Source organism: Oenanthe melanoleuca, chromosome 19 (assembly GCF_029582105.1).
Source record: "Oenanthe melanoleuca isolate GR-GAL-2019-014 chromosome 19, OMel1.0, whole genome shotgun sequence".
Classification (NCBI taxonomy): Eukaryota; Metazoa; Chordata; class Aves; order Passeriformes; family Muscicapidae; genus Oenanthe; species Oenanthe melanoleuca.
Window position 1 is genome coordinate 7,048,214 of NC_079352.1, and position 22,377 is coordinate 7,070,590.

Here is a 22,377-nt window from a genome sequence, read left to right on the forward strand (position 1 = left end):
ATTTTACCAATTTCTCTTTCATTACTGAAAGAGTTCTCTCTACACAGCTAGTTTTTCCATTTTCTGTTAACAAGATCAGCACATCAAGACACTGACAGATTCCAACTGTTTTCTCAGAACTAATTTAAATGTTGGAGTTTCAATTTAGTTGTAAAAACCAACTGCAAGTATTTTTGTTAGTCAGTCTCATGGCATGTAGGCACAGGTTTTGTTCACACGTCTAAGTGAAATCCACTTACCTTCTCCCATAGCTGCTTCTCCTCTAGCTGCATCAGCATGTCCAGGATGTATGTCATATGGGCTGGGCCACTGAGATCTAGGATTTCCTCATTGATTGCCACATCATCAGGCCACTCAGCTAACAAGGATGCCAGCACATGCCTGGCATACAGAACTGCAATTGCCTCATTGACACGATACAGGTATTCCCTCACAGCCTTTTTGCTCCTGGAGTCCAGCTCCTTGTGCAGGAGGATGGAGCTCTTGGTGCGGCGCTGCTTGGCATAGCTGAGCTGCAGGTCACTCTCTGTGTTGGTGATGAGCTTCTGGGCAACAGGATTGGTTTCTTCTGTTGCTTTATCACAGAGTACAGGCTTTGACTGCAACAAGAGAGATGCAAGTTTGAAAACAGGCTGTCAATAATTTACTGCCTTATGTATGGATTTGTTTGCAAGCTGAATTTACAAATGAATTTGCCAAAAACCCCACAAAAGTGGGATCTCTCACACAGCTACAGATTTCCTAAGAAACACTGTTTATGTCTACAAACTTCACTATTCACTCATGCATTTGTGGAAACAGCAGTTAGAATTCTAACCAGAGGTGTTAACTGAAGCTCACCTACAGAGGTAAAGCTACCAAGTGCCCTGAAATGAGACAAGCTGGGAGGGACTTTTGGTCCAAATTTGACTTAAGGCTTAGATAACTTCAAAACCAGGGCTTTGTCCATTAAAGTTTGGACACTTTCCAGGCATGGGTATTTCACAGCCTCCGTATAAGCTATTGAAAGGTCTATTTTTTTCTTATAATCACATGAAACTGCTTCAGGAAGCTCCTTCCCCTTTGCCATGCAACTGATAAACAGCTGTGCTGGTGACACCACATGGCCAGGAGTGAGCCCTCAAAATAAAGGACAGCTGGGGGACCCTGTTATTGAATACAAAACCTAAAGCTTATGAGTGCAGTGTCTACTTTACAAGATAAATTCATTGCTTCCTTGTTCTGCTGAACTTACTGTAAGATAACAATGATATGGTAAAACAGTAGCATGGCATAAGCTTACTGCAATGAGATACAATCTCTCTTGTGTAAGGGGAGGAAATAACAGCCTGCAATCACAATTTGTTCTCCTGACCTGGGAATCAAGTTTCACTTCCTTAAGGAAGGAATAACATGGAAGAAATACTTGCTTCTTGTACCTGCTCACTCATTTTGACATAAAACATTGACAACAGATTATTTCAGTTGTATTAAAAAATTCTGAGGTTTAAAGTTACTAAACAGAAACTACTGATTGCCAAAATTCATTATTTTCCAATTGTTCCAGTTTGTATGGTTTGTCCATACCAAACAGGGTAAGATGATCATATCTGTGTCCACTGCCTTGGAACTCTGCTCCTCCAGCCTCAGGCGTTTGCTGGGCTGCCACTTCTGAGCCAGCGTCCGGATCCTCTCGTCCGTGGTGATCACATCCCCATCAAACCTGAGCAGAGCAAAGGAACATCAAAAATACACAAATGTGTTTCCAAAGTAATGCAAACTCAATTAGGGCAATTAAATGCAAATTAAATCTTCCCACCTTCTGTTTTGGAAAGATTCAACTCTGCCTATTTTTATCATGTTAACTGTTCCCCTGTTCTAACAAGCTGTAGGATTTAAATGTTACAAAATCACTCATTTCTGTGAGAACATGGTGTCTCTGTGAGATGCTTTGAGTACCAGAAGCCACATGTGAGCTCTTGACTCTTCCTCAGTTCACAGAATCCAGAGCCACAGTGGATCTTCATATGGGAGCTACCCCACAGAAAAGAGCATGTGATGTGTTTCAGAACATGGTGACTTTCTTCCATAAATACAACTTAGCAGGAGTTTGTTTCCTTACTTTTTCACACATGAAAACCAAATCTTATCCTTGGAAGAATTTCTATTCAGCACTGAGAGGATTTTAGATTTTTCCCCACCACTGTTTCTCTGCTGGAGCCAGACTTTCACATACCTCTTTTGAACCTCCAGGAAAAAAGAATCTGTTCTTTTCATCTGCAACTCATACATGGCTCGAAGAATGTGGAGAGGTGCATTAAGTGCATCGTGTGTCATCTGAGCAAGGAGCAAAAAAAAAAGAAAAAAAACCCCAAAAGCACATTAGAGGCGGAAAAGAAAGATGGAATTTCTTTAAGGATGATTTAGACATTGTTTTCCACTTTGTGGGTAGAGAATTCATGAACTTAGTATCTGGATTAATAATAATGAGAAGCAATTTAGCAAAACACTGCATAATGATTTTGTAGCATTCATTACTGCAGTTCTATTTTAATATCTTTAAAGAATGATGTATTGAAATCATAGACACATACTCTATAAATTTAGAAGAAAAACAACATATGAATTACCAAATGTTTTATGCAACTAGCAAATGCACATTTACCCAAAAGGAGGTAAACTAATTTAAATACCAAGAAGCATATTTTGGTGGCTTCATCCAGGCCCTCCAGAGGATCAAGTTTGTTCTGCTCTGAGTCAACAGGAGCAACAACAGGCTGCTGCTCCACATCTTGATCTTGTTCCCTGTCTTCCAGTTCAGTATCCTCCTGTTCAGCCAGGGAACTGATATCTTGCTTTGAGGAATACAGCATTATTGACAAAATCTACACAGAAAAAAGGCAGCATATGGTGTGACAGCTGTAGGTATTATTAGTTTATTTGCAATCAGCATCTTAGAGGAACGTTATCAGACATGCACAGTACTTATCACATCCTATTTTACAAAGAAGCACACCTAAAAATAAAAAAAAAACCCAAAACACAAAACAAAACCATTTCCCACTTCACTAATGAGTTACACCTTCTATGCTGCTGCAAAGACAACTTCAGTGATTAGCTGCAAGTGCAAAGAAAGTTGAGAAAGTAATTATTTAACCATTTCAGTACAACAAAGATTTGAAGATTCCAAGACAAAAACAGAGCAAAGGTGACTATCACCAAAATGCCAATGATGCCCCTACACACCCTTCTCCTTTGAAACCAGCCCTTTGGCTACATCACAGTCCTAAAAATGAACTAACACAACTCCTGCCAAAGATAAAACATAACTAACAGCTGAACCACACTTATCTTTCAGCAATTAACAATCACTGTGAAACAATATGCCCATGTGTGCATTGATCTCCCCACCTGCACTGCAGCAAAACCTTGTGCAAGTCATGCTTTTCTTTATTTTCTAAATTGAAGAATGGAATTTTTAAGAACAGTCTAAATTAAATCCATAAAACAATCTGAGTAGGTGAGTAATGTCTCATCCTGCAAATTTCTTTTCAAATAAAATCAGATTAGTGAAAATCAGCTCCTGCTTGAAAGAATTTAGTCTATTATCCACATGATTATGATGGACAGAAGGAGGCAGATTCAGGGATAGAGTTAAGTGAATATTTTTTTGGAGGCTAATTAGAGATAATCTTGAGTCCCCAGGAGGGCAGTGTACTGCCATAACCTTTCATGCCACTGTGTGAAGCCTGACTTTTAACAAAATGTCACTTTTCTTACCTCCAAGTCTCGGAGAAGCCAAGTCTTACTGAAGCCAGTTCCTTTGCTACACTTCTTCACTAGAAGTTTGAGCAAACCAGACTGAAGAAAGGCAGACTGGATCTCCTTAAAGCCATGAATCTGCATACATAGACACACACACAAATAAATATAAAAAAGGAACAATGCATCACAGTGCTTGCAAGGCCTTGTCACACAGCCTCGAATTTAATTTCCTGCCCAGATGAACTACACTGGGAATCTTTTCCTTTCATTTCTCTGAAATAAAAATCTCCACTTCAGATCCCCTAAGGATCATCTATGGGGATCATCTATGATGTGCACAGAGTAGTAACTGAGTATCTGTTTGGATCTGACAGTCAAAAAAAAACAAAAAGAAAAAAATTCCTCTTCAAATATTTCAGGAGTGAGCTTCACTCCATAAAATGTGATCTCTAGGAATTTCTCCCTGAGCTCTCCTGAATGGCTGGCCCCCACAGAGGAGAAGCAAAACAACTTCCAGCTCAGACTCACAAAAGCTATTTAAAGGCCAGCAACATTTCCAACCCCCTACAGACCAGGAATAAAGGGATCCAGCTGTGAGAAAAATGCCCTTGTAGTAATTCCCCAGTGTGCTCAGTCAATATCCAAGTTCCTATACCCAGGGCAGAACATCAATTTTTATTTCAGGTACCTTCAGAGTTTTGTAAAGCCCCTTTAGAGCCAGTGACAAGACCCAGGTTGTTTCCACTGCCTCAGCATAGCTGCTGTCCATGCTGGTCTGCAGGAGGTGGGTGGAGATGAGGACAAAGTGCTGCAGGTACTGTCTCAGCTGGGTCTGGGAGTCACTGCCTTCTTGCCCACATTTCTGAATCAACTGATAGTCTTTCACTACAGGAGAGAAAAAACACAATTAACTAGGTTTACATGAAAATGTTGCAGAGTCATCTCTTAGTAGATATGAGACATCCTTACATTAATTATGTTCTAATAAAGATCTTATACAAAAATTATATCAGATTCCCTGAACAGTCAAGAAAGTATTTCATTTTTCAGTACAAGTTAAAAATCCCCAGGTCACTTCTGGCAACAGCACATGTTTGCACATTAGCAGTATAGCATGCAAAGCTTGCACATGTTGTATTTTACAATTAAAACAGGGAAAATTCTGACCTGCAATTGATATGATGAAATAAATATTGCTGGTCTTACTGTTTAAAATGTCAACAATTAAACAAAAAGAAAAGCTTTTATATTCAAATCTTTCTTCAATATCAAAACGTGGTTTAGCCTGTTGACTTTTCCAAATGCCTTTTACACAGCTTCAGTAGTCAAATCTTAGGACAACCTTTGCTTTATTAACTTTACAATATTAGGTCATACAAAGAGAAAAGCCCTTGCTCCTAAAATCCCAACTGATTTGTTATACATTAAATGTTTCACTTGGTCTCAAATTTATGGACATCCAAACTTTTTTTAAATTAGCAATTGTTCTAAAACATTAAGCACAGATTTGTAAAGCATAAGACACAGGTACTACACAAATCTGGAAACAGAAACAACTGCTTTATTTTCATCAAAAGCCTATTTCTGAGATTTATCAATTAACAGAATGGTCTCACCAGTTTTCTAAATAATTTTCTGAACAAAGATAATTGAAATAATTACTGCAGAAGCTTCAGTGACCTGAAAGCAGAGTTTGGTAACCTATGAGCAGAAAGTCAGACAACTTGGTAATAATGGAATTCAAACTCTGCAGATCTGCACAGTGGCCTAGTTAACATTTGCTTTTGGGTATCCATAACAAACTGTAAGGAAATACTCTGTGATTCTCTGATAAAACAAAAATGTCACAGAACCTGTTTTTCTCTTTCGGGTTTTGATGTCTACAACCACTGCCCTGTTCTTCTCAGTGAAGTGCTTCAGGATGATCACATTATGAGGCTCATTAGCATTGTCCATGTACACAGAACGAGTGCCCATACACAGCACCTGAAACAGCAGCACAACTTCAGTTAGAACTTCTTTACAAATGCACAGCCATGTCTTATATTGGTTACATTTGCTTATTTTCCTATTGTATTTTTTAACTGAACCACTGCTTGATGCCTGGTATTTGCTGATCTTTAGAAAATGGAAGTTTGAGTCTATAAAAGAAATATCTACAACAACCAACTTAATGTTGCACAGGCAATATATCAGTTATAAACATCAAGATGGAGAATGGATTGTTTTACTTGTATAAAAGTCCTGTTAGATACTGGAACAAATGAAGCTGGTTTGCTTGTAGCAGTTGTAAGCAGCATCCAAAGAAATGCCAGGTAAAAACAACTCATTATTTTTCATTACATCAACATTAATTGTGCACAAGTGGAAAGAGGTGAACTCTGATACACACCAGGTTTTGAGAGTTTATAAAGGTTGATGGAATCCATAGTATTTAGAAAGAGATACATAAAAGCTTTAACCAATTTTCTTTCCTTTAGGACTGACAGGCCACTTACCTCAGGAAAGCCAACCAGCACCAACAAAGTGAAGATGTTGGTGTGCTTTAGCTGGAAGGGCAGCTGCTTAATGCAGTGGTCAGTGAAGGCAGCAATGACCTGGTGCCACTGTGCAGAGGCGTTCAGGGAGCGAAGGATGTCTGCCATGGAGCTCGCCCAGTCCAGACCCACACGGCTGCAAGACAGAGCAGGCTGCTGCAGGAGGCTGGCTGCACACCTACCTGCAGTTCTTCCTCAAGGCAGCATGTCACTGGTCATCTGCCTTTCAAATTCACAGCTTTCAAATTATTACAGAACTGCTCTTCCAAATACTTGAAGCTTTCATGCCAGCTTACACATGAATTCTGCTTTGTTTTCCATAAAGCATAAATACTATTATGTTTTTTGAGAGGGTCCCAAATCAAAGTGTGCCCGAACACTGCCACTGTTAACTCTGAATTTTAGTTTAGAACTCAGAAGTTTCTATTTGCATGGCAGTAAGAGGTTTATTTCCCATGTATGTGACCACCTGCTCACTCTGTGAATCACACAAATAACCTACAGGGACTGGTCTCTTACAATAAAGTTAGTTTTTGAGAAAATCCTTTCCCTTAGCTTATGCTCTGGATATTCTGTCTGTAGATTTCATATGCTTTTCTATTTTATGAACCCCTCTCTGTAAGACACAGCTACAATAAAAAATAACAGGCATGACATTAATCTCAAAATGCTTGAGAGCTTTCTCAGGATCTTCAAAATCTGTCCCTCCCTGATGTTTCCAGTGCACTTTTACTACAAAATACCTTTGTCTCAAATACTCTTACATAGAAAAGGCCAGATCCAGAATTCAGCACTGGTGATAATTCTGTGACACACCCTCCTCCTTTCCCAAGTTACACTAGAGATTTGTAACAATGTGAGAGAATTAATATCACACAAAAAATAATGGACTTTTTGGTTTTCCTTGCAGTTTCCAAACCCCACTTCCTCCTCCATGACATGCTGTGTAGATAAGCACACAGAATTGGGCCACTCTTCAGCAGCCAGCCTTCTTCTGGAAGAAAATTAGGATTCTCACTGCAACAAAGGCTGCAGATGCTAAGCCCTTTCCAGGGGTACAGGTTTAATTACCTTTCTATTAAAAAGTCTCTATGCATTAGGCACAGATGAAAGGAAATTACTGTTCAGCAAAGATTAACTAATAGGGTTAAGGTAAGAAGCACCTGTCCAAACACACAGCTCCCAGACTGAACAGAAGATGAGTTGTCTTCCATCCCTCTGGCACTGCAGACCCATCTCCTGGTACAAACAAATTATGTTTGGCTGAAAGGATTTTAGTCACAGCAGCATCCACTTCTGCAGGCATAAGCCTAAGGATTAACTGGCCCAGGAGTCCCAAGGTTAAATGGTAAGTTTCATTCAGGTGGCCAGCATTTGAGATTACAACATGAAACATCAGGGGAAGTATTTGTTCCAGGTTCATCAGAGACATTGTGGAGCCCTGTGAAGAGAGAAAAATCTCAGTGAGGCAGGAAAAGAAAACTAGAGTTTTAGTCAAAGTCAGCACATGCAAAGCTTCTGTTCTAAAGGTCTTCCAAATGGGACAGAAGGAATGAGAAACTACATTCCTACTTTGGTTATTGGCCTCTTAGTGTGACCTGACATGTGAAGCCAAACTGAAGATTTAAACTCTGCTAAACAATTAAGACACTACTTTACAGATACATTAAAATTGCCTTCCCTCTCCCCCCACCCAGGAGCAAGCCCTTACATTCCTTAGTGATGTCAATGTCAGAAGACATTCTAATTCACATTTCATAACATGTAAGCAACATGGGCCCATATCCCACATTTAATTCCTATGAATTTTACTCATGTTATTTGTGCACCTAGAAAACTACCCAGATGGAAGTAAAAGGAACTAACTGATTTGAAAGGTGGTAACATAGCTGCCAGCAACCCCAAAATCCTCTTCTGAGAGCATTCAGCAAAAACTTCTTCCTGGCTAGGTATTAAAACCTTCTCTGTTGGTTTTTGGATTGAATCCTCTGAGAGGGAGTCACCTGCTTTGTAAATAAAAAAAAAGTAAGACAATCTCCTAAGTGACATTAAAAATAAAAGAAAGTGATAGCTTAATTTTTATAATTCAAATCTAAAAATAAATAGAAATTATAAAAATAATTATTACAATTTGAAAATAAAGTCTTTTAAAAAGTGTATGGAAACAGAAGGTAAAGAAATTTACACCATCTAGTAAAAACCTCTAAAGGACAATGCTACAGACAGATCCATTTAACTATCAAACTTCTTACAATCCCAGTCTTTAACAGGATAAGACATTTTCTGGTTCCAAGTGCATCAGAACACACAAGTGTTGTGTTAGACTAACTGGGACTATAATCTCCATACATGGATAAATACTTGTGGAAATCTACTCCAATTTCCAGACTCCTTTAAACAGACTGCAAGGCATTTGTTCAAAGCAATGTCTGGCAGGTTTTCACAAAACAGACATAGACATTTGAAAATATGCAAAACTGGATTAGGAATAAAAAGGACAGCTGTTTGTTTGCAGATCAGTGGTATTTCTGTGACAGGGAAAATGAGAAATGATTCTTTACCTGTTGCAGGATCATTCCCATCCACAGACTCTTGTCTCACAACAGCTTTCTTTGCAGAGACAGCTTTGATTTCAATTTCTTGTTTCCCTACTTTATCTTCTGCAGAAGACTGGATTTCCTTGTGAGTATCTCCTTTCCCCTAAAAATAAAACAGAAATACTAAAAGATTAAAACAATATGTAATACCTGCAGGAACAAGCATGGAAAGAATTCAGTCATCTGCACTTGGCAAACATTTTTCTTTGAGTACTAAAACCTTTTATTGAAGAATTTCTTGATGCATTCATGTTCTTTTATTTTGCTTATATCTCCCTGCATAAAATTACTACACTATAATAGTTTTAAACACTGTATGAAACTGTAGGAAACTCATACTCCTACTCAAGAGTGCTAACAACCAAGGGAAATGACAGCCCTTTCACAAAGAACAAGACATGCTTCTCTCCTGCATCACTTTTGTGAATCAGTTCAGAACAAGAAGTTTTTGATCAGCCAGATCTAATGAAAAAAAAAACAACCGTCCCCTTGTTCCCCAATTTTTACCTACAAATGAAATCATTGCTATCCCTTATTTCAGTCCCACATTCAGAATAGGCTGTTTAAGCATCTGAAGATGTTTATTATCAGATCACACATCTGATACCAGGGGTTCTGGAAATAACAGCTACTTACAGCACGACGCAGCAGAGAGCCTGTGCTGCGTTTCTCATCTCTTCCCTTCCCTGCTCTATCAGCAGGATGACTTTTTGGAGCACTGTCTGTGGGAGGACTGCCTGAAACAGTGTCACTCTCTGAGAAGGACTCATCTTCTGGTAACATGCAGAGGAGAGCTGAATTTTTCAGTCCTGCCAGCAAAAAAATTATGAAAATCATTTAGGTGTTGAGTGGAAAGACAGACAAAAAGCAGAACTGAAACACTTTAAAAGAGAACTACAAACTTCTTACACACTTCTTTTGAACATTAACTCCATCAAAAACATGTTTTTATCAAGCTCACATGATTATATAGATCCATTAAATACTAGTGATGGACAGATGGTGACACCTTCCACCTCAGGGATGCCATTGGGGTAGAGGTCTTAATTTAAGAAAGCAGTAGAAAGTAAATTATGAACAGCAAATGACATTCGTCTTATTTTTCAGTCTTCTGACTACTTGCACAATAGAATTGTATATTGCAAACAGATCAATTACTGAGCATGTGTAAATATTTGGTGGTGGTATTTCAGTTGTATTAGAGCTGCTCACAGAAGTGACCAGTGAATTTATTTGAATTTTAGTTTAGAATTTTTGATACATTCAAAATAGGTCCCTATTTTATAACCCTATTTTCTGTAGGTCTTTGTTTACAGAAACCCCCATTTCCAGACTAATGAACACCACTGATAGAAATTTATACTACAAGCATGGTTAAAAATCTCTTCCCAAGAGATGTAGAACAAAAAATTTTTCCACCAAGTTATTTGCCGTCCTTCAGCTGTCAGTGATACATTACCAAAAGAACATGAAGCTGTATTGACTGATCCCTTTACAACAGCTAAGATGGAAAAAAAAACAACCAGAGACTTGCCAAGTTGTCTCCAATGTTTATGTAAGCATAAAATTAGTTTTCTCAAGCACTCTATTTTCCATGTTCCAATGACCCTGAAGGACACTTGTTCTACATTTGCTTTCTACATAAACAGTTATTCTCAGTGAAGTACACAGTAGCTTCCCCTTTCCTTTGGAAACTTGTAACCACAGACATTTCTGACACTTGTAGAAAGCATTGTTCAGAGCAGGAGGGGCTGACTCACCTTTTCCATGCTGTGCTTTCATCAGGCAGTCCCCAATGAGCTGAATGCACTGATGCTGCAGAACTCTGGCATTACTGAGGACCTGAGGATCCAGTTTCTCTCCATCTACTTCCTCCCCACTTGCCAGATCTGCACTGTAGAGAGTCAAGGCAGCAAAGAGCAGCCAGGAGTAGTTGTGGACGTAGGGCTGGATGAGGCGCTGCCGGTCACTGATGCGGATGGTCACCATGGGATACACGGTGATGCTGTGCGTGGGCAGGTGGCTGCAAGGAAAGGGACAGCAGGGGGGTTTTACTAACCCACACAGTCAGTCAACACAAAATACCTTCACAAGAAACCACTTAGAACCCAACACATTCCACAGGTTCAAACTGTGGACCTGGTTTTTGTGACCTCTGGCGTCAAGCACTGACAATTGTTTTCCGCAGAAGCGATTGTCTCTTCTATCCTGTCATACAGGACTGGTAACTCCTTCTGCAGCTTTTCTAGCCACATCCAGAAAACAACTGCTACCAAGTGACTTCAGAAATCGAGGAAGGTTTCCAACATTTTTGTCAAACTGATCCTATCTTTGTTTCCCCAAAGGAGACCAAGGAGATGTTCTGATGTCAGACACAGCTTTATAGGAAGCACCATGAGAATGACTGATTGTATTTAGCTACTAAATATTGTCTTTCTGTCACATGGGGAAAAGCAAATCCCATTTTTAATACCTGTCAGAGTATTTCTTTGCATGATAGCATCCATAGCAAAGGTCAAAGTCATCACAAACATTGCAGTTCATTCTCCGACCTATGATAACTCCTTGGCAGTGATCACAGGCATATTCCATGTTCACCATTTCATGGTCATCCTCATGTCCTTCAGGTTTAACTCCACCTGTAAAGAAAGATTTCCCTGTAGATCTTTTTGACCAAGGACCTTTCCTAATTTCAAGTTCACATTCATACTAGGGAAAGAACAGTTAAACATTTCCAAAGAACCCAGGAGAAAAGTGTTTGACTTCATTTTGTGTATAATTTACAAGATACTGTTTTGGTTTCAAATGCAGGGTTTGGGGGTTACTGAATGGCTCTTACCAAGGAAACAAGTTTTGCACAGATCCATGTCGTTGCACTGCAGGCAGCGGTAGCGGTGCCAGGGCGCAATCTCATCACAGCCATCACAGGATATGTCCACGTTCAACAGGTCACAGTAACGAGCCACAAACATGTGCATCTGCAGCAACACATCAACACAGGTTACTGGAGTGTTAATTTCTGACTTTGAGAAAGCTTCAGACAGGAAACAGAGCATTTCCCCTGCTAAAAAGGAATGGGGATCTTTTAATCATTTTAGACTCTTTCATCTACAGAGATCTGACTAATATAAATTAAAAAACAGACTCCTTTCTCCCCTTTAGGCTTTTAAAGGTCTCTGATTTGCCCCTTCTGCAGATAAATATACAAAACATGAGGTCACCTTTCTCTGCTTCTCCGGGTCAGCTTGAGCTATCTTTTCATACCAGGTCTCAAACGTTACATCCTGACATTCATCCATCCATTCACAGTTCTGCTTGTAGTCTGCAATTTCATCTTCTTCACTCCACTGACTACAAGAAAAGCAAACTTAAAATTAGGTTTGAATACTATCAGGCTTCCCTTTAATAAAGCTTTACTTTTTAACAAAGAACAAAGTGCTATAACATGCTAATAAAAACAGAATTGTTAGAAATCCCATTCACTCAGTTAATAAATGACCATACAGACACCTGCTTCTTGCTTCTGTGACATATTCTTAAATACATATGAGGACCATAATGCAAAAATCAGGAAAATTTACTCTTATAAAACAGCTTTTGGAATGCTGGCAGATCAAAACAGACCAGATGTTTTAAGATTTTTTTGGCCTTCACATTTGCTCATGTGCAAGTACAATACTATAAAATTGTCATATGAAAGTGTTAAAAATATTTGACATTCATCAAGGCAAGAAACAGTATTGTATACCTCCTGCTACACTGCAAAACAAGCAAAGTGTTCCAGTAATAATATGGTTAAACATAAATTCCAATAGTTTTTGTACCAGCAAAAAAAATTGAAATACTCCAGTTAAGCCCTTGGATACTGAGCAGAATTATGCCATACTTGTTAAGAGTACCCTTTACTGCTTGTTCCAGCACAAAGCTCAGGAATCTTTCTGGATAAAATGGAACCAGTATTTAGTAGCATGTGAAAGCTGCACCCTTTCCTGACTCACCAAATGACACTGTCATGGGTGCTGATGTTCTCCTGTGAGGTTGTCATGAGGAGATGTGGCAGCTGGATCTCCACAAAGAAGGAAAGATCACTGGGCTCCCAGCTCATATCCAAGAGGTGGAGGAGAGCAGTCTGCACACAGGACAAGGCAGGAAGAAGTGACCTAAATAAAAACAAAAGACATTAAAACATGACAGCTCTGAAGCTGATCTAAAGTTCACAGACATAGAGATGAAATTGTGCTTGGGGAGGAAGGGTAGAAAAATCCCTGCACATTGATTTTCAGGCTTTACATTAAAGTAACTCTGTGGCAGGTACTCAGGTTTACCAAAGTATTCAACTTACACAATTTAGCAAGTACAGACTATGGAATTCAAAATAAAGACAGTTTTCCTTCTGGATTCAGTTAAGATCAAGCTAATGCTGTTCTCTGAGCATTAGCAAGAGGGTTTGTCTCCTCTCTACAGTACAGCATTTTCTTGGTATTTGCAGGAATTTATTCTGTTTGAAACCTTTTTGACATTTTCACTTGAAACTGAACAAAGGACTTGAAAGTTATTGTCAGAGAGAATGACATTATAGCCATAAAATTCTCATTTCTCTAGGACACCTGGCTATAAATCCTCCAAATTTTAACCAGAATGTTGCCAAAACATGGGTTTTAACATCTAAGCATGGCTGCAGAGTTGCTGTTTCTTGTGGCATTACCCTTTTGCCCAATTGCCCAAGTATTCCACAATAAATTTGCTATTTCTACTATTCTACTACTAAGCTTCAGAGACATACTGCAGAACTGTAACAACAAAATGCAGTAAAGTCAAGTTTTTAACACTGATAAGTTTTTGTGCCTTCCTTTATTCCTCTAGTAAAAGAAAGCTAACTTGGCATTTTTGATCACAAGATCAAGGCTTCTCATTTAGTTCTGTAAATAATGGAAAGTATACATAAAATTAATTAAGATATTAAATTACAAATAACAAATTACAAGGGAGTAGGTGTGGGAAAAAAAAAAATCACATAAATAAATAAAGAAATGTACTGTACCTGTCATTAATTGTACTAAATCCCTTCACAGCATTGACCAGGAACAAAACAAGCTGATAGTAGGACTCTCGAATCTCTTTGTGTAGCTCAGCACCACAGCCTTCCAAGTTTCCAAAGTAGCTGCAAATTAAAGAGTCAGTTTAGCAGCCTAGAATTCACTGTGATATTTTAGGTAGCATGATTTGTGCAAATTTTACAAAAAGACCCTTTTTAACCCCTCTCCACAAGTGGGAAGGATGTTAGTTTTATTTAAAAATGAAGTCTAGAAGTTTCAAATGAAAATGAAAGAATCCTGTACCAAGAATCAGAAGTGAAGAAACTGAACAGGCAAAGAGAATATTCTCATAGCACTAATAAGAGTACATTCCTTTAAATTAAAAAGTTGCTTTACAAAAATTTAATCAAGACCTTAAAGGAAATCAGTGTATTGCAAGATGACCACAGAAAGCTCCAAGTAAGAAGCCAAGTGACAGAGTTCTGACAGCACTGACCAGACACAATATAGAAATCAGACCTAAACATGTTCATGGCATGAACAGCTGTGCAACCAAGTCCCACTTGAAAATAATTATTAATTTTTGTGGGTTTTTTAATGAAGTACACAAGATATGCCTACTAGCCTGAAAACTAAACCTCAAGTCCTGAAAAAAGCAGAAATTCCTACTCCTGTCAATACATGCTTGGAGGAACATGAGAACTAAGACAGTAAATCATATGGGTGAGATTTGCCTAAATAATTACTTACTTTGTAAAGTCTTTCTGACAGGCTAGAAGTTCTAGGAGAAAAAGTACACAGGGTGGGTGGAAGCAGTGTGGCTGCCCAAGCGAGTCCAGGCACTGGCGGATGGTCTTGAGCACTTCCATAATACTCTGCCCTTGGGATTTTCTCAAAGCAAGAACCTTTAAAACACTGAAAGCAAAAAGAAAATCAGTGAAAACTTCAAAACACCATGCTCAAAACAATACAAATAAACAAACAATTCAAGAAGTGCTTTACTAGTTATACAATTGCTTTCTATTTGAATTTCCAGCTGTATTTCAGGGTATTAGTTGGAGTGAGTGATAAAGCTTCCAACAGAATTCAGCTCTTTCTGCACCACTCCATGTTCTAGAGGCCAAGACAAACTGAGAATTGGAAATCTCTCTTTTGATTTACATCTTCAGAATACCAGATGATTTAATGAGAGATGTAACTAGTCTCTGTTTGGTACCAAGGATTGGTAATAGTGATATACCATGTCTTTGCTATTGTAGATAAAAAGCAAAACACTTCTGCAAACACATCTGAGGAAGCAAGACAATAAATTTCCAAGTGACTGTTTTTTACATTCTGTTATAAATGAAATGAAATAGTACTCTGAGTCCCTACATCTTTATGAGTAACTAAGTTTGATACATAAGTCTGACAACTGTTTGCATACAAAATACTCTGCTATATGATCTTGCTGCTGAAATAGTTTATTCCACCTGAAAAAGTGTGAAGAAAAGCTTCTGTATAACTGACAACATCTTCAATTTTCTTACCTCTCATGTGAAAGTGATTGATCCTTAATGAAGTCTAATATGTTTTTCAAAATAGGGTATTTTTCCTTCACAGTAGGCACAGCTCTTGGCTCCTCCATTGACCTGAAGGACAGCAGCCTCAGCCTTCCACGGCCCAGCTGAGACTTCCGTGTAGGAGTGGAAGGAGGTGATGACACATCTTCCTGCTGTGAACCTGTATTTTCAACAGGCTTACTGTGAAGTGCAGATGCAGCTTCTGCTTGGTGAAGGCCTGGAATTTGTTTAACTTTCAGATCAGACTGTGATGTTTGAGCCCCTTCTTTTGAAATAGGGTGAATTCCTGCAGTGGATGATGCTGGCTGTGCTGCCTGGAAGTCCATGTCCACAGCTGATCCTTGTCTTTGGCATTTATCACTCACATACTGCTGGGGATCATCCATGTCTTGGGCTTCCAAATTCTCTTTTGTCTTTGCTCTTACAGGCAAAAAATTCAGTAACAAAAGGCTCTTCTGCACACAGAGTTTTGCTGCAGCATAAAAATTGGAAGAGTTAAAATCAAGAGAATAGAACAACAAATTTGCTGTCTTATTCTAAGGAAGAAAGTGATTTATCTTATTTCTTCTCAATTGAGACAGGTAGAAAATACTGTTTTTCCTGTTAAGAACCATGCTACTGGTTCTTAAACTCAGATTTCCAAATGCTAAATCTGAATAATCACACTGAACCATATGAAGTACAGAGTAGTCAGTGAGAACACATTTTGTTCTAATAACAATCAGCTGCAGTTCTAACATCAGTTAAATATGGCAAGAAATATCTACAAAAAACAGATGAACATAAGTTCAGAACCAGGTGACCCCAAGTGAAAGGTCACTCACTCCCTGCAGAATCTTCTTACTGTTTTCAGTAAGAAAAGCAAAGAATAGCAGAACACAATCCCATATACTTAATCCAATGTACATTAGGTTCTCTCTTGAGGTATTAAAAAGTAACCCCAGTTGCTAACTTACCTCCCACAGCAAAAATAATGTCTCCAGGTTTACAAGGCAATGTTTTCCTAAGGTATCTGGAATGCTCAAACATACAAGGCAACACTCACCGAGAATTTCTGGGTTCACCTCACTTGCTTCTGTGTTCTGCTTCTCCTCAGCATCATTTCCCCTCCCCATCAGGGATTTCTGCTTCATTTCCAACTGTAGACAGACCATAATATAGTTAAAATACAATTCTCTCTGTGTACCTACACAGCAAGGCAGGCTGAAGACTGTAATGATTGAAAGGAATTTCATCTCAGGAATAGATGACAGTAGTTACTATTCCCAATTGCAGAGCAAAGCACCCAGGAGCCTAAAAGAGCAGCACCTGAACTGTCAGAGCAGTAACAGCCTCACCCTGAGCTGCTCAAGCTTTGTAGGCTGAGACCATTCCCTGTCCTGTGATTTGATGTGCATCAGTCCTCCAAGGAAAAGAAGGCTTCTCATTTACCCTCAGCACTCAGGAAAATATATACATTTAATTGGGAGATAAAGTACTCCAAAAATGTGTCACCTCACTAGCAAGCTCTGTCAGATGCAACCATCACCTGTCATGCAATGGGCAAAGGCAGTTACTCATTTTGACATGCATCTGCACCCACTCTAACTCAACCTGCCAGGAATTCTTAGGCAGAAAAAAGGAGGGAGAAAGTCACAAGACAATGGAATGATATTTAAGACACACTTCTTTCTGATATACCTCAAAAGAACTCCAACTGCAATGTAAGAATCTTTCTAATGTACAACACATGTTCTTGCTAAAATATAACAAAATTTAATTGATTTGCAGTCAAATTCAGTCCTGACTACCCATGATGACACATCTGGGGCTGAGGGAAGGAGAGAAGTGTAAGGATGCACTTAAACATTTAAGTCCAAAGTTTCAAACATATTTTCTTTCTAAGTGAAAATAGTTGACGTAGAACAACTGAAGAAAAAACTGTTCCACCCTGCTCCTTTACATTGTAAGGTACTAAAGTCAATTACTTTACTTAATATTTAGACATCAATAGAGATCCCTTTGAGTGTTCTTACCATCCATATTCTAATGGAATCAGCCAGGGAATATACTTGTGCAAATTCATCACTCAAAGGCACCTTGCCTCCACTGTTGACTGGAAATGAGAGAAAGAAGAGAGTCCTTTTTATTTACAGCTCAATTTTTATACAACTACTTAACTAAAATTATGCTACAGCCTTCCCTTCATCTCTTAGTCAATACTTGGAATTATACCTGTAAGGAAATAGAATAAACTTGCCAACTTTCATACATCCTAAATACATGAACTGCACCTTGACTGATTTTATTCACAAAGTTAATTTACCAGTATCTTTCTCATCTCTTCCCAGAATTGATGCCTGAAGCCATGGAAAATAAAATCCTTCCTATGCATGCAATAGCACTGATGCAAACTTATCAGAAAAATCAACAAATGATTAGTAGTAACTTAAAGCTCTATTTGTTTTCTCTACTGTTTCACACTATTAATTTCTAGAAGGGACTTTCAAGACCAGTTTGCAAAAATTAAAAACCTGACAAATCAGTTTCCATTCAAACTGCCCTGACAATGACTATGGAGAAAAATATATTCTTATTCAGTCTTCCATTCTCCCTTTCTAATTTTTTCCTGTATTCTTTTCAGCATCCTTTCTCCAAACTTCCCATAGTACAGGTGAACAGGGGTCCAGAAATTAGTCTGCCCCAGCATGACCAGCAGATGAAGATACTGACAGAACAGTGGGATGGATTTCTTAAACACTCATTAATACTTGTCCAGTTTACAGTGTCACTCAGAAAATTAGCTCAATTGTCAGACATAGACAAAATGACTAAAGGCAGTAACCACATTAGTCATCAAGTCAGTCTTTGTGTCAGTCATTTTTACTCATAACTTCACAGCTCAAAAAATAGCTCAATCATTCCATGAAAATGTAAAATGTTTAGTGTCAAAATTATGACAAAAAGTAAAAATCTAAAATGAAATCCTTCAAAACCAAGTAACATCTTGTTATCCAATACTTCAAACATATCAATAAACTTAATAAAAGGATGCTGTAAGTCAAAAACTTGTTCATTTTATCTGCTGAAAAATACATAAATTGTAATACAAGGACCAGTAAGTTAAAAGCAAAACATTATTTTCTCTTGAGAAAAAAGAAAATTAAATATATATTCTGAGGATGGCAGGGTTGATGTAGAAAATGATCCAAGAACCTCTGACTGGAGCCACATTGTTCTGAATTAAAGCTCCAGAGGACATCACTACCCTCTTTAGGTATAGCTTTACAGAATTAGTAGCTTCTGATGGTTATTAATATTTTGCCAGTGCTCTAAAGGCAATTATAGTTAATAAAAAATAATCACTCTAGAGAGAAAGCTTATCTAGTCTGCCTAAATGATTTTCTACAGAATATCTTCTTTAAATTGCCCCACTAAACTGCTTTTTAAATATTATAAACTCAGCTGTAAGAGAACCTTTTACAAACTGTAAGTCTTCATTATTAAGATAATCTAATAATATTAGAGTTACCATATTTTTGAAGCTTCTCAAATAAATCTGGAGTGAGATACACCAAAGCAGCAAATGTTGAGTTCACAGCTTGATCAACAGTAGAACCAGCAACTATATCTGTCTTTGGGGTCTGTTTTTTACATGCCTGTATAAGTCCTCTGAAAAGTTCAGATTTTTGCCCACTGAAGTCCTGGGCAGGATCTGATTTGGCAAAGTCGATAAGAAAGTTACGGCAGACATCGTGGGGAGAGCTCCGAGCCTGCAAGAGGGTGAACAACACAGCAGCTTGAGACTGGCTGAGAAAACACAGCACCTTCAGACTGGCTGAGAAAACAGAGCATCTTCAGACTGGCTGAGAAAACACAGCACCTTCAGCACTGGCTGAGAAAACAGAGCACCTTCAGACTGGCTGAGAAAACAGAGCAACTTCAGACTGGTTGAGAAAACACAGCATCTTCAGCACTGGCTGAGAAAACAGAGCAACTTCAGCACTGGTTGAGAAAACAGAGCAACTTCAGCACTGGTTGAGAAAACAGAGCAACTTCAGCACTGGCTGAGAAAACACAGTACCTTCAGCACTGGTTGAGAAAACAGAGCAACTTCAGACTGGTTGAGAAAACACAGCACCTTCAGCACTGGCTGAGAAAACAGAGCACCTTCAGCACTGGCTGAGAAAACAGAGCAACATCAGCACTGGCTGAGAAAACAGAGCAACATCAGCACTGGCTGAGAAAACAGAGCAACTTCAGCACTGGTTGAGAAAACAGAGCAATGAGCTGCAACTTGCACTTTATCCACCACAGCTCAGCACACTGAACAATAAAAGATCCCTGCACAAGGTGGGGAGTGAATCAGATGATCTCTGAAGGTCTCTCCAAACCATTTCATGATTCCATGAAAAGGGAAATTAATAAAGGGCACAGAACAACAGCTTCTTTCCTCCTTGATATTGAATCCAGCAGCACAAAAGCCAAGTTTAGCACAGCAGCATGTGCTGAAGGGCATTCCAGCTCCATAAAGCCAATGAAGCTGTGTGACACACGTGGGTTTCATGCCAGGGGAACACAAGCAGGGTAAGTACCTCGTTTTTGCTTTGCCTGGCTCCTGGGAGTGCCTCAGGACACATCTTATGCCTGAAGACAGGTTTCCACAGAGGAGAATTAATAACTGATGTTACTTTCAAAGGAGGCAAGTCTGCTTCATTACCTAATTCTGCAAGAAATTCAGAACAGACCCTTCAGTTACTAAATAATTTTCTTCATTTTTACAGATTAATGAAAATAATTAATGTTCAACATTCAGTAGGGAAAAAAACTGATACAAAAAAAGTTAATGCAAATAGACTGAACAAGTAACTTAACAATGTTCTCTATTTTTCTAACATGATAGAGAAAACTGATGTACCCTATCATTAATGGCAGCATCAATAACTTATCTTATAGTGACAATGTTACAATATGGAAAGATTTTTAATTAAACATTTTCACATAACTACAGCAATTTTCTGATTTAGAAGAGTTTAAAAGCTATCTTTCCTACTAAACACCTAACTTGTTAATAAAAGCATGCTCATATTAAGAAAGGGAGAAAATATTCTCAAACACTTCAATTAGTTCCTGGAATTCACAAGTAAATAACTGTCAAATTTTCCAAGGTAACTATGGACCACCTGATTAGAGCAGGAACTCTTTAGCCTTATTTAATTTCTTGTAAGTGGTGGATGGATTCACATTTAGGAAGCTAGAGAGAATTGTTCTTATTTTTAAATTTAACAATAAACATTTTTTTGAAATTTATTTTTTAAAATTTATTTTACTTATCTTCAAGGCCCAAATCCTAAGTGTACTTAACAATTGAAATTAACCAATCTTAATTTGTGACTTCAAATTTCATTCAATACCAAATGCTTATGTGAAACTTAGAATCATTTGTGTCCTAAGCCCTGTCATTTTTCAATTTGTTGGCTCCATATTCACACTCCCAATGTGGGATGGATGACAGCACCAGGGAACAATTTTAAATGGGGAAAAAAAAAGAACATACTAGTTCATAAGTGTAATATAGCTTAGTAGGATTACTTCCATGAGTGCATGGACTTGCAACACAGCAAGTCTTCCAGGTTCATGTGATTCACAAAAATATGGGTATTGATCTAATACTGATACCCAACTGTGAGGGACAAAAGACACTCTAAAAATTTAAAGTTAGAAAGTGAATATTTAATTCAGTGCTGGGCAGCTGCATGGGGTAATCCCCTAAAAAATACTGCAAAATCACAAGTGATTACAGAGTCTATTTATTTACAAAATTTTGAATATTTACATATTCATAACACCAGCACCTCCCATTCCCCACTTTCTATGGTAATTAATGACTATTGAGCATGTGTGGTTTGCTTTTCTCAATCGAGTCTGTGGAGTTTTTACAGGGAGGGGTCATGAAAAGAGGAAGTAAGGTGAGTCTTCCTCACCCTGAACTTTCAACCCTTCCCATAGGTGACAATACAAATGATTTCTGGGAGAACTCCAATTTCCTCCCTTCGTGACTTTTGAATTGGTTTAGAGATGTAAAAGATTCACAATTGTTCGTGTTTCTAGATCTATTTACCAGTTTCTCCTTTTCTAATTGCAAACCACTCTGAGCAAACATAAAAATAACAAGCAATTAGCTATTTAAATCTGAGATAAATCTGACTTCTTTTAACTAACTCTTAATTATTTCCAGCAATATCCATCTGCTTTAATTCATACCAGCACATCTATCTGTTAACTAAAATCCTAACTCTTCTTAGCGCCTCCCGTGCACAATACAAAATTTTCACTATTTTTATGAACTTCATTTTCTACTTGTATCCTTTTCTCAGGGGATGCCCAGGATGCAGCCCCTGCTCCTGCTCTGTGCAGCACTCACCTCTGGGGGATCTGAGGGCCATGCTGCGGGAAGCCAAGCGCCCCATCAGCCGGCAGACAAGCAGCTGTAAATCCAAGCCCCAAGACACGGCCACGTCTGGGAGGCCGTAAGCAGTGACGGAGAACTTGTATCCCCACTCATTATTGCTGCTGTCAGAGTGAAAGAGAAACTGCAGCCGTGGGCCAGCCTTAAAGGTCACTTTCTACAGAGCAACAAAACAGTCATTTTGCCAAATGTACACGACAGGAAAATGTTTCGGGGTAAGGAATTCCCTTCAGCAACTCTGGGGTTCAGTATTATGCTCTAGCCATAACAGATCTAATTTCCCCCACCATCTACACTAAGCAGGTAAAACTTCTAGTCAAGAGCTTAATGAGCAATTTTATATATGACTGAGCTTTAAAAGTCAGAGCCACAAAACAGAAGAGCAGCATCCCATTTGAGGACAGAGCCTCAGGAGGGACCACATTTACGATATAAAAACTTGCAAGGGCAGAA

The 22,377-nt window shown here is 38.5% G+C and overlaps 1 protein-coding gene across 2 annotated transcripts in view; it reads right to left on the bottom strand.

Annotated features, from left to right (window-relative positions):
- The window catches only part of ZZEF1 (zinc finger ZZ-type and EF-hand domain containing 1), a 56,242-nt gene that overhangs the window by 10,249 nt on the left and 23,616 nt on the right, over positions 1 to 22,377 (bottom strand). Inside the window, exons 24-48 of one of the 2 annotated variants that reach the window (XM_056506991.1) lie at positions 21,880 to 22,081; positions 20,051 to 20,181; positions 18,988 to 19,228; positions 17,492 to 17,571; positions 16,522 to 16,615; positions 15,444 to 15,948; positions 14,665 to 14,829; positions 13,920 to 14,039; positions 12,877 to 13,038; positions 12,100 to 12,229; positions 11,718 to 11,856; positions 11,352 to 11,517; positions 10,639 to 10,901; positions 9,515 to 9,687; positions 8,843 to 8,981; positions 8,148 to 8,284; positions 7,445 to 7,722; positions 6,243 to 6,417; positions 5,598 to 5,730; positions 4,433 to 4,629; positions 3,760 to 3,879; positions 2,673 to 2,864; positions 2,216 to 2,316; positions 1,567 to 1,702; positions 240 to 599 (exon numbers count right to left, since the gene is read on the bottom strand). In XM_056506991.1, the coding sequence (XP_056362966.1) occupies positions 240 to 599; positions 1,567 to 1,702; positions 2,216 to 2,316; positions 2,673 to 2,864; positions 3,760 to 3,879; positions 4,433 to 4,629; positions 5,598 to 5,730; positions 6,243 to 6,417; positions 7,445 to 7,722; positions 8,148 to 8,284; positions 8,843 to 8,981; positions 9,515 to 9,687; positions 10,639 to 10,901; positions 11,352 to 11,517; positions 11,718 to 11,856; positions 12,100 to 12,229; positions 12,877 to 13,038; positions 13,920 to 14,039; positions 14,665 to 14,829; positions 15,444 to 15,948; positions 16,522 to 16,615; positions 17,492 to 17,571; positions 18,988 to 19,228; positions 20,051 to 20,181; positions 21,880 to 22,081 (4,539 nt within the window). Of the gene's footprint in view, positions 1 to 239; positions 600 to 1,566; positions 1,703 to 2,215; positions 2,317 to 2,672; positions 2,865 to 3,759; positions 3,880 to 4,432; positions 4,630 to 5,597; positions 5,731 to 6,242; positions 6,418 to 7,444; positions 7,723 to 8,147; positions 8,288 to 8,842; positions 8,982 to 9,514; positions 9,688 to 10,638; positions 10,902 to 11,351; positions 11,518 to 11,717; positions 11,857 to 12,099; positions 12,230 to 12,876; positions 13,039 to 13,919; positions 14,040 to 14,664; positions 14,830 to 15,443; positions 15,949 to 16,521; positions 16,616 to 17,491; positions 17,572 to 18,987; positions 19,229 to 20,050; positions 20,182 to 21,879; positions 22,082 to 22,377 lie in introns of both variants that reach the window. The other variant, XM_056506990.1, reaches the window with a different exon arrangement.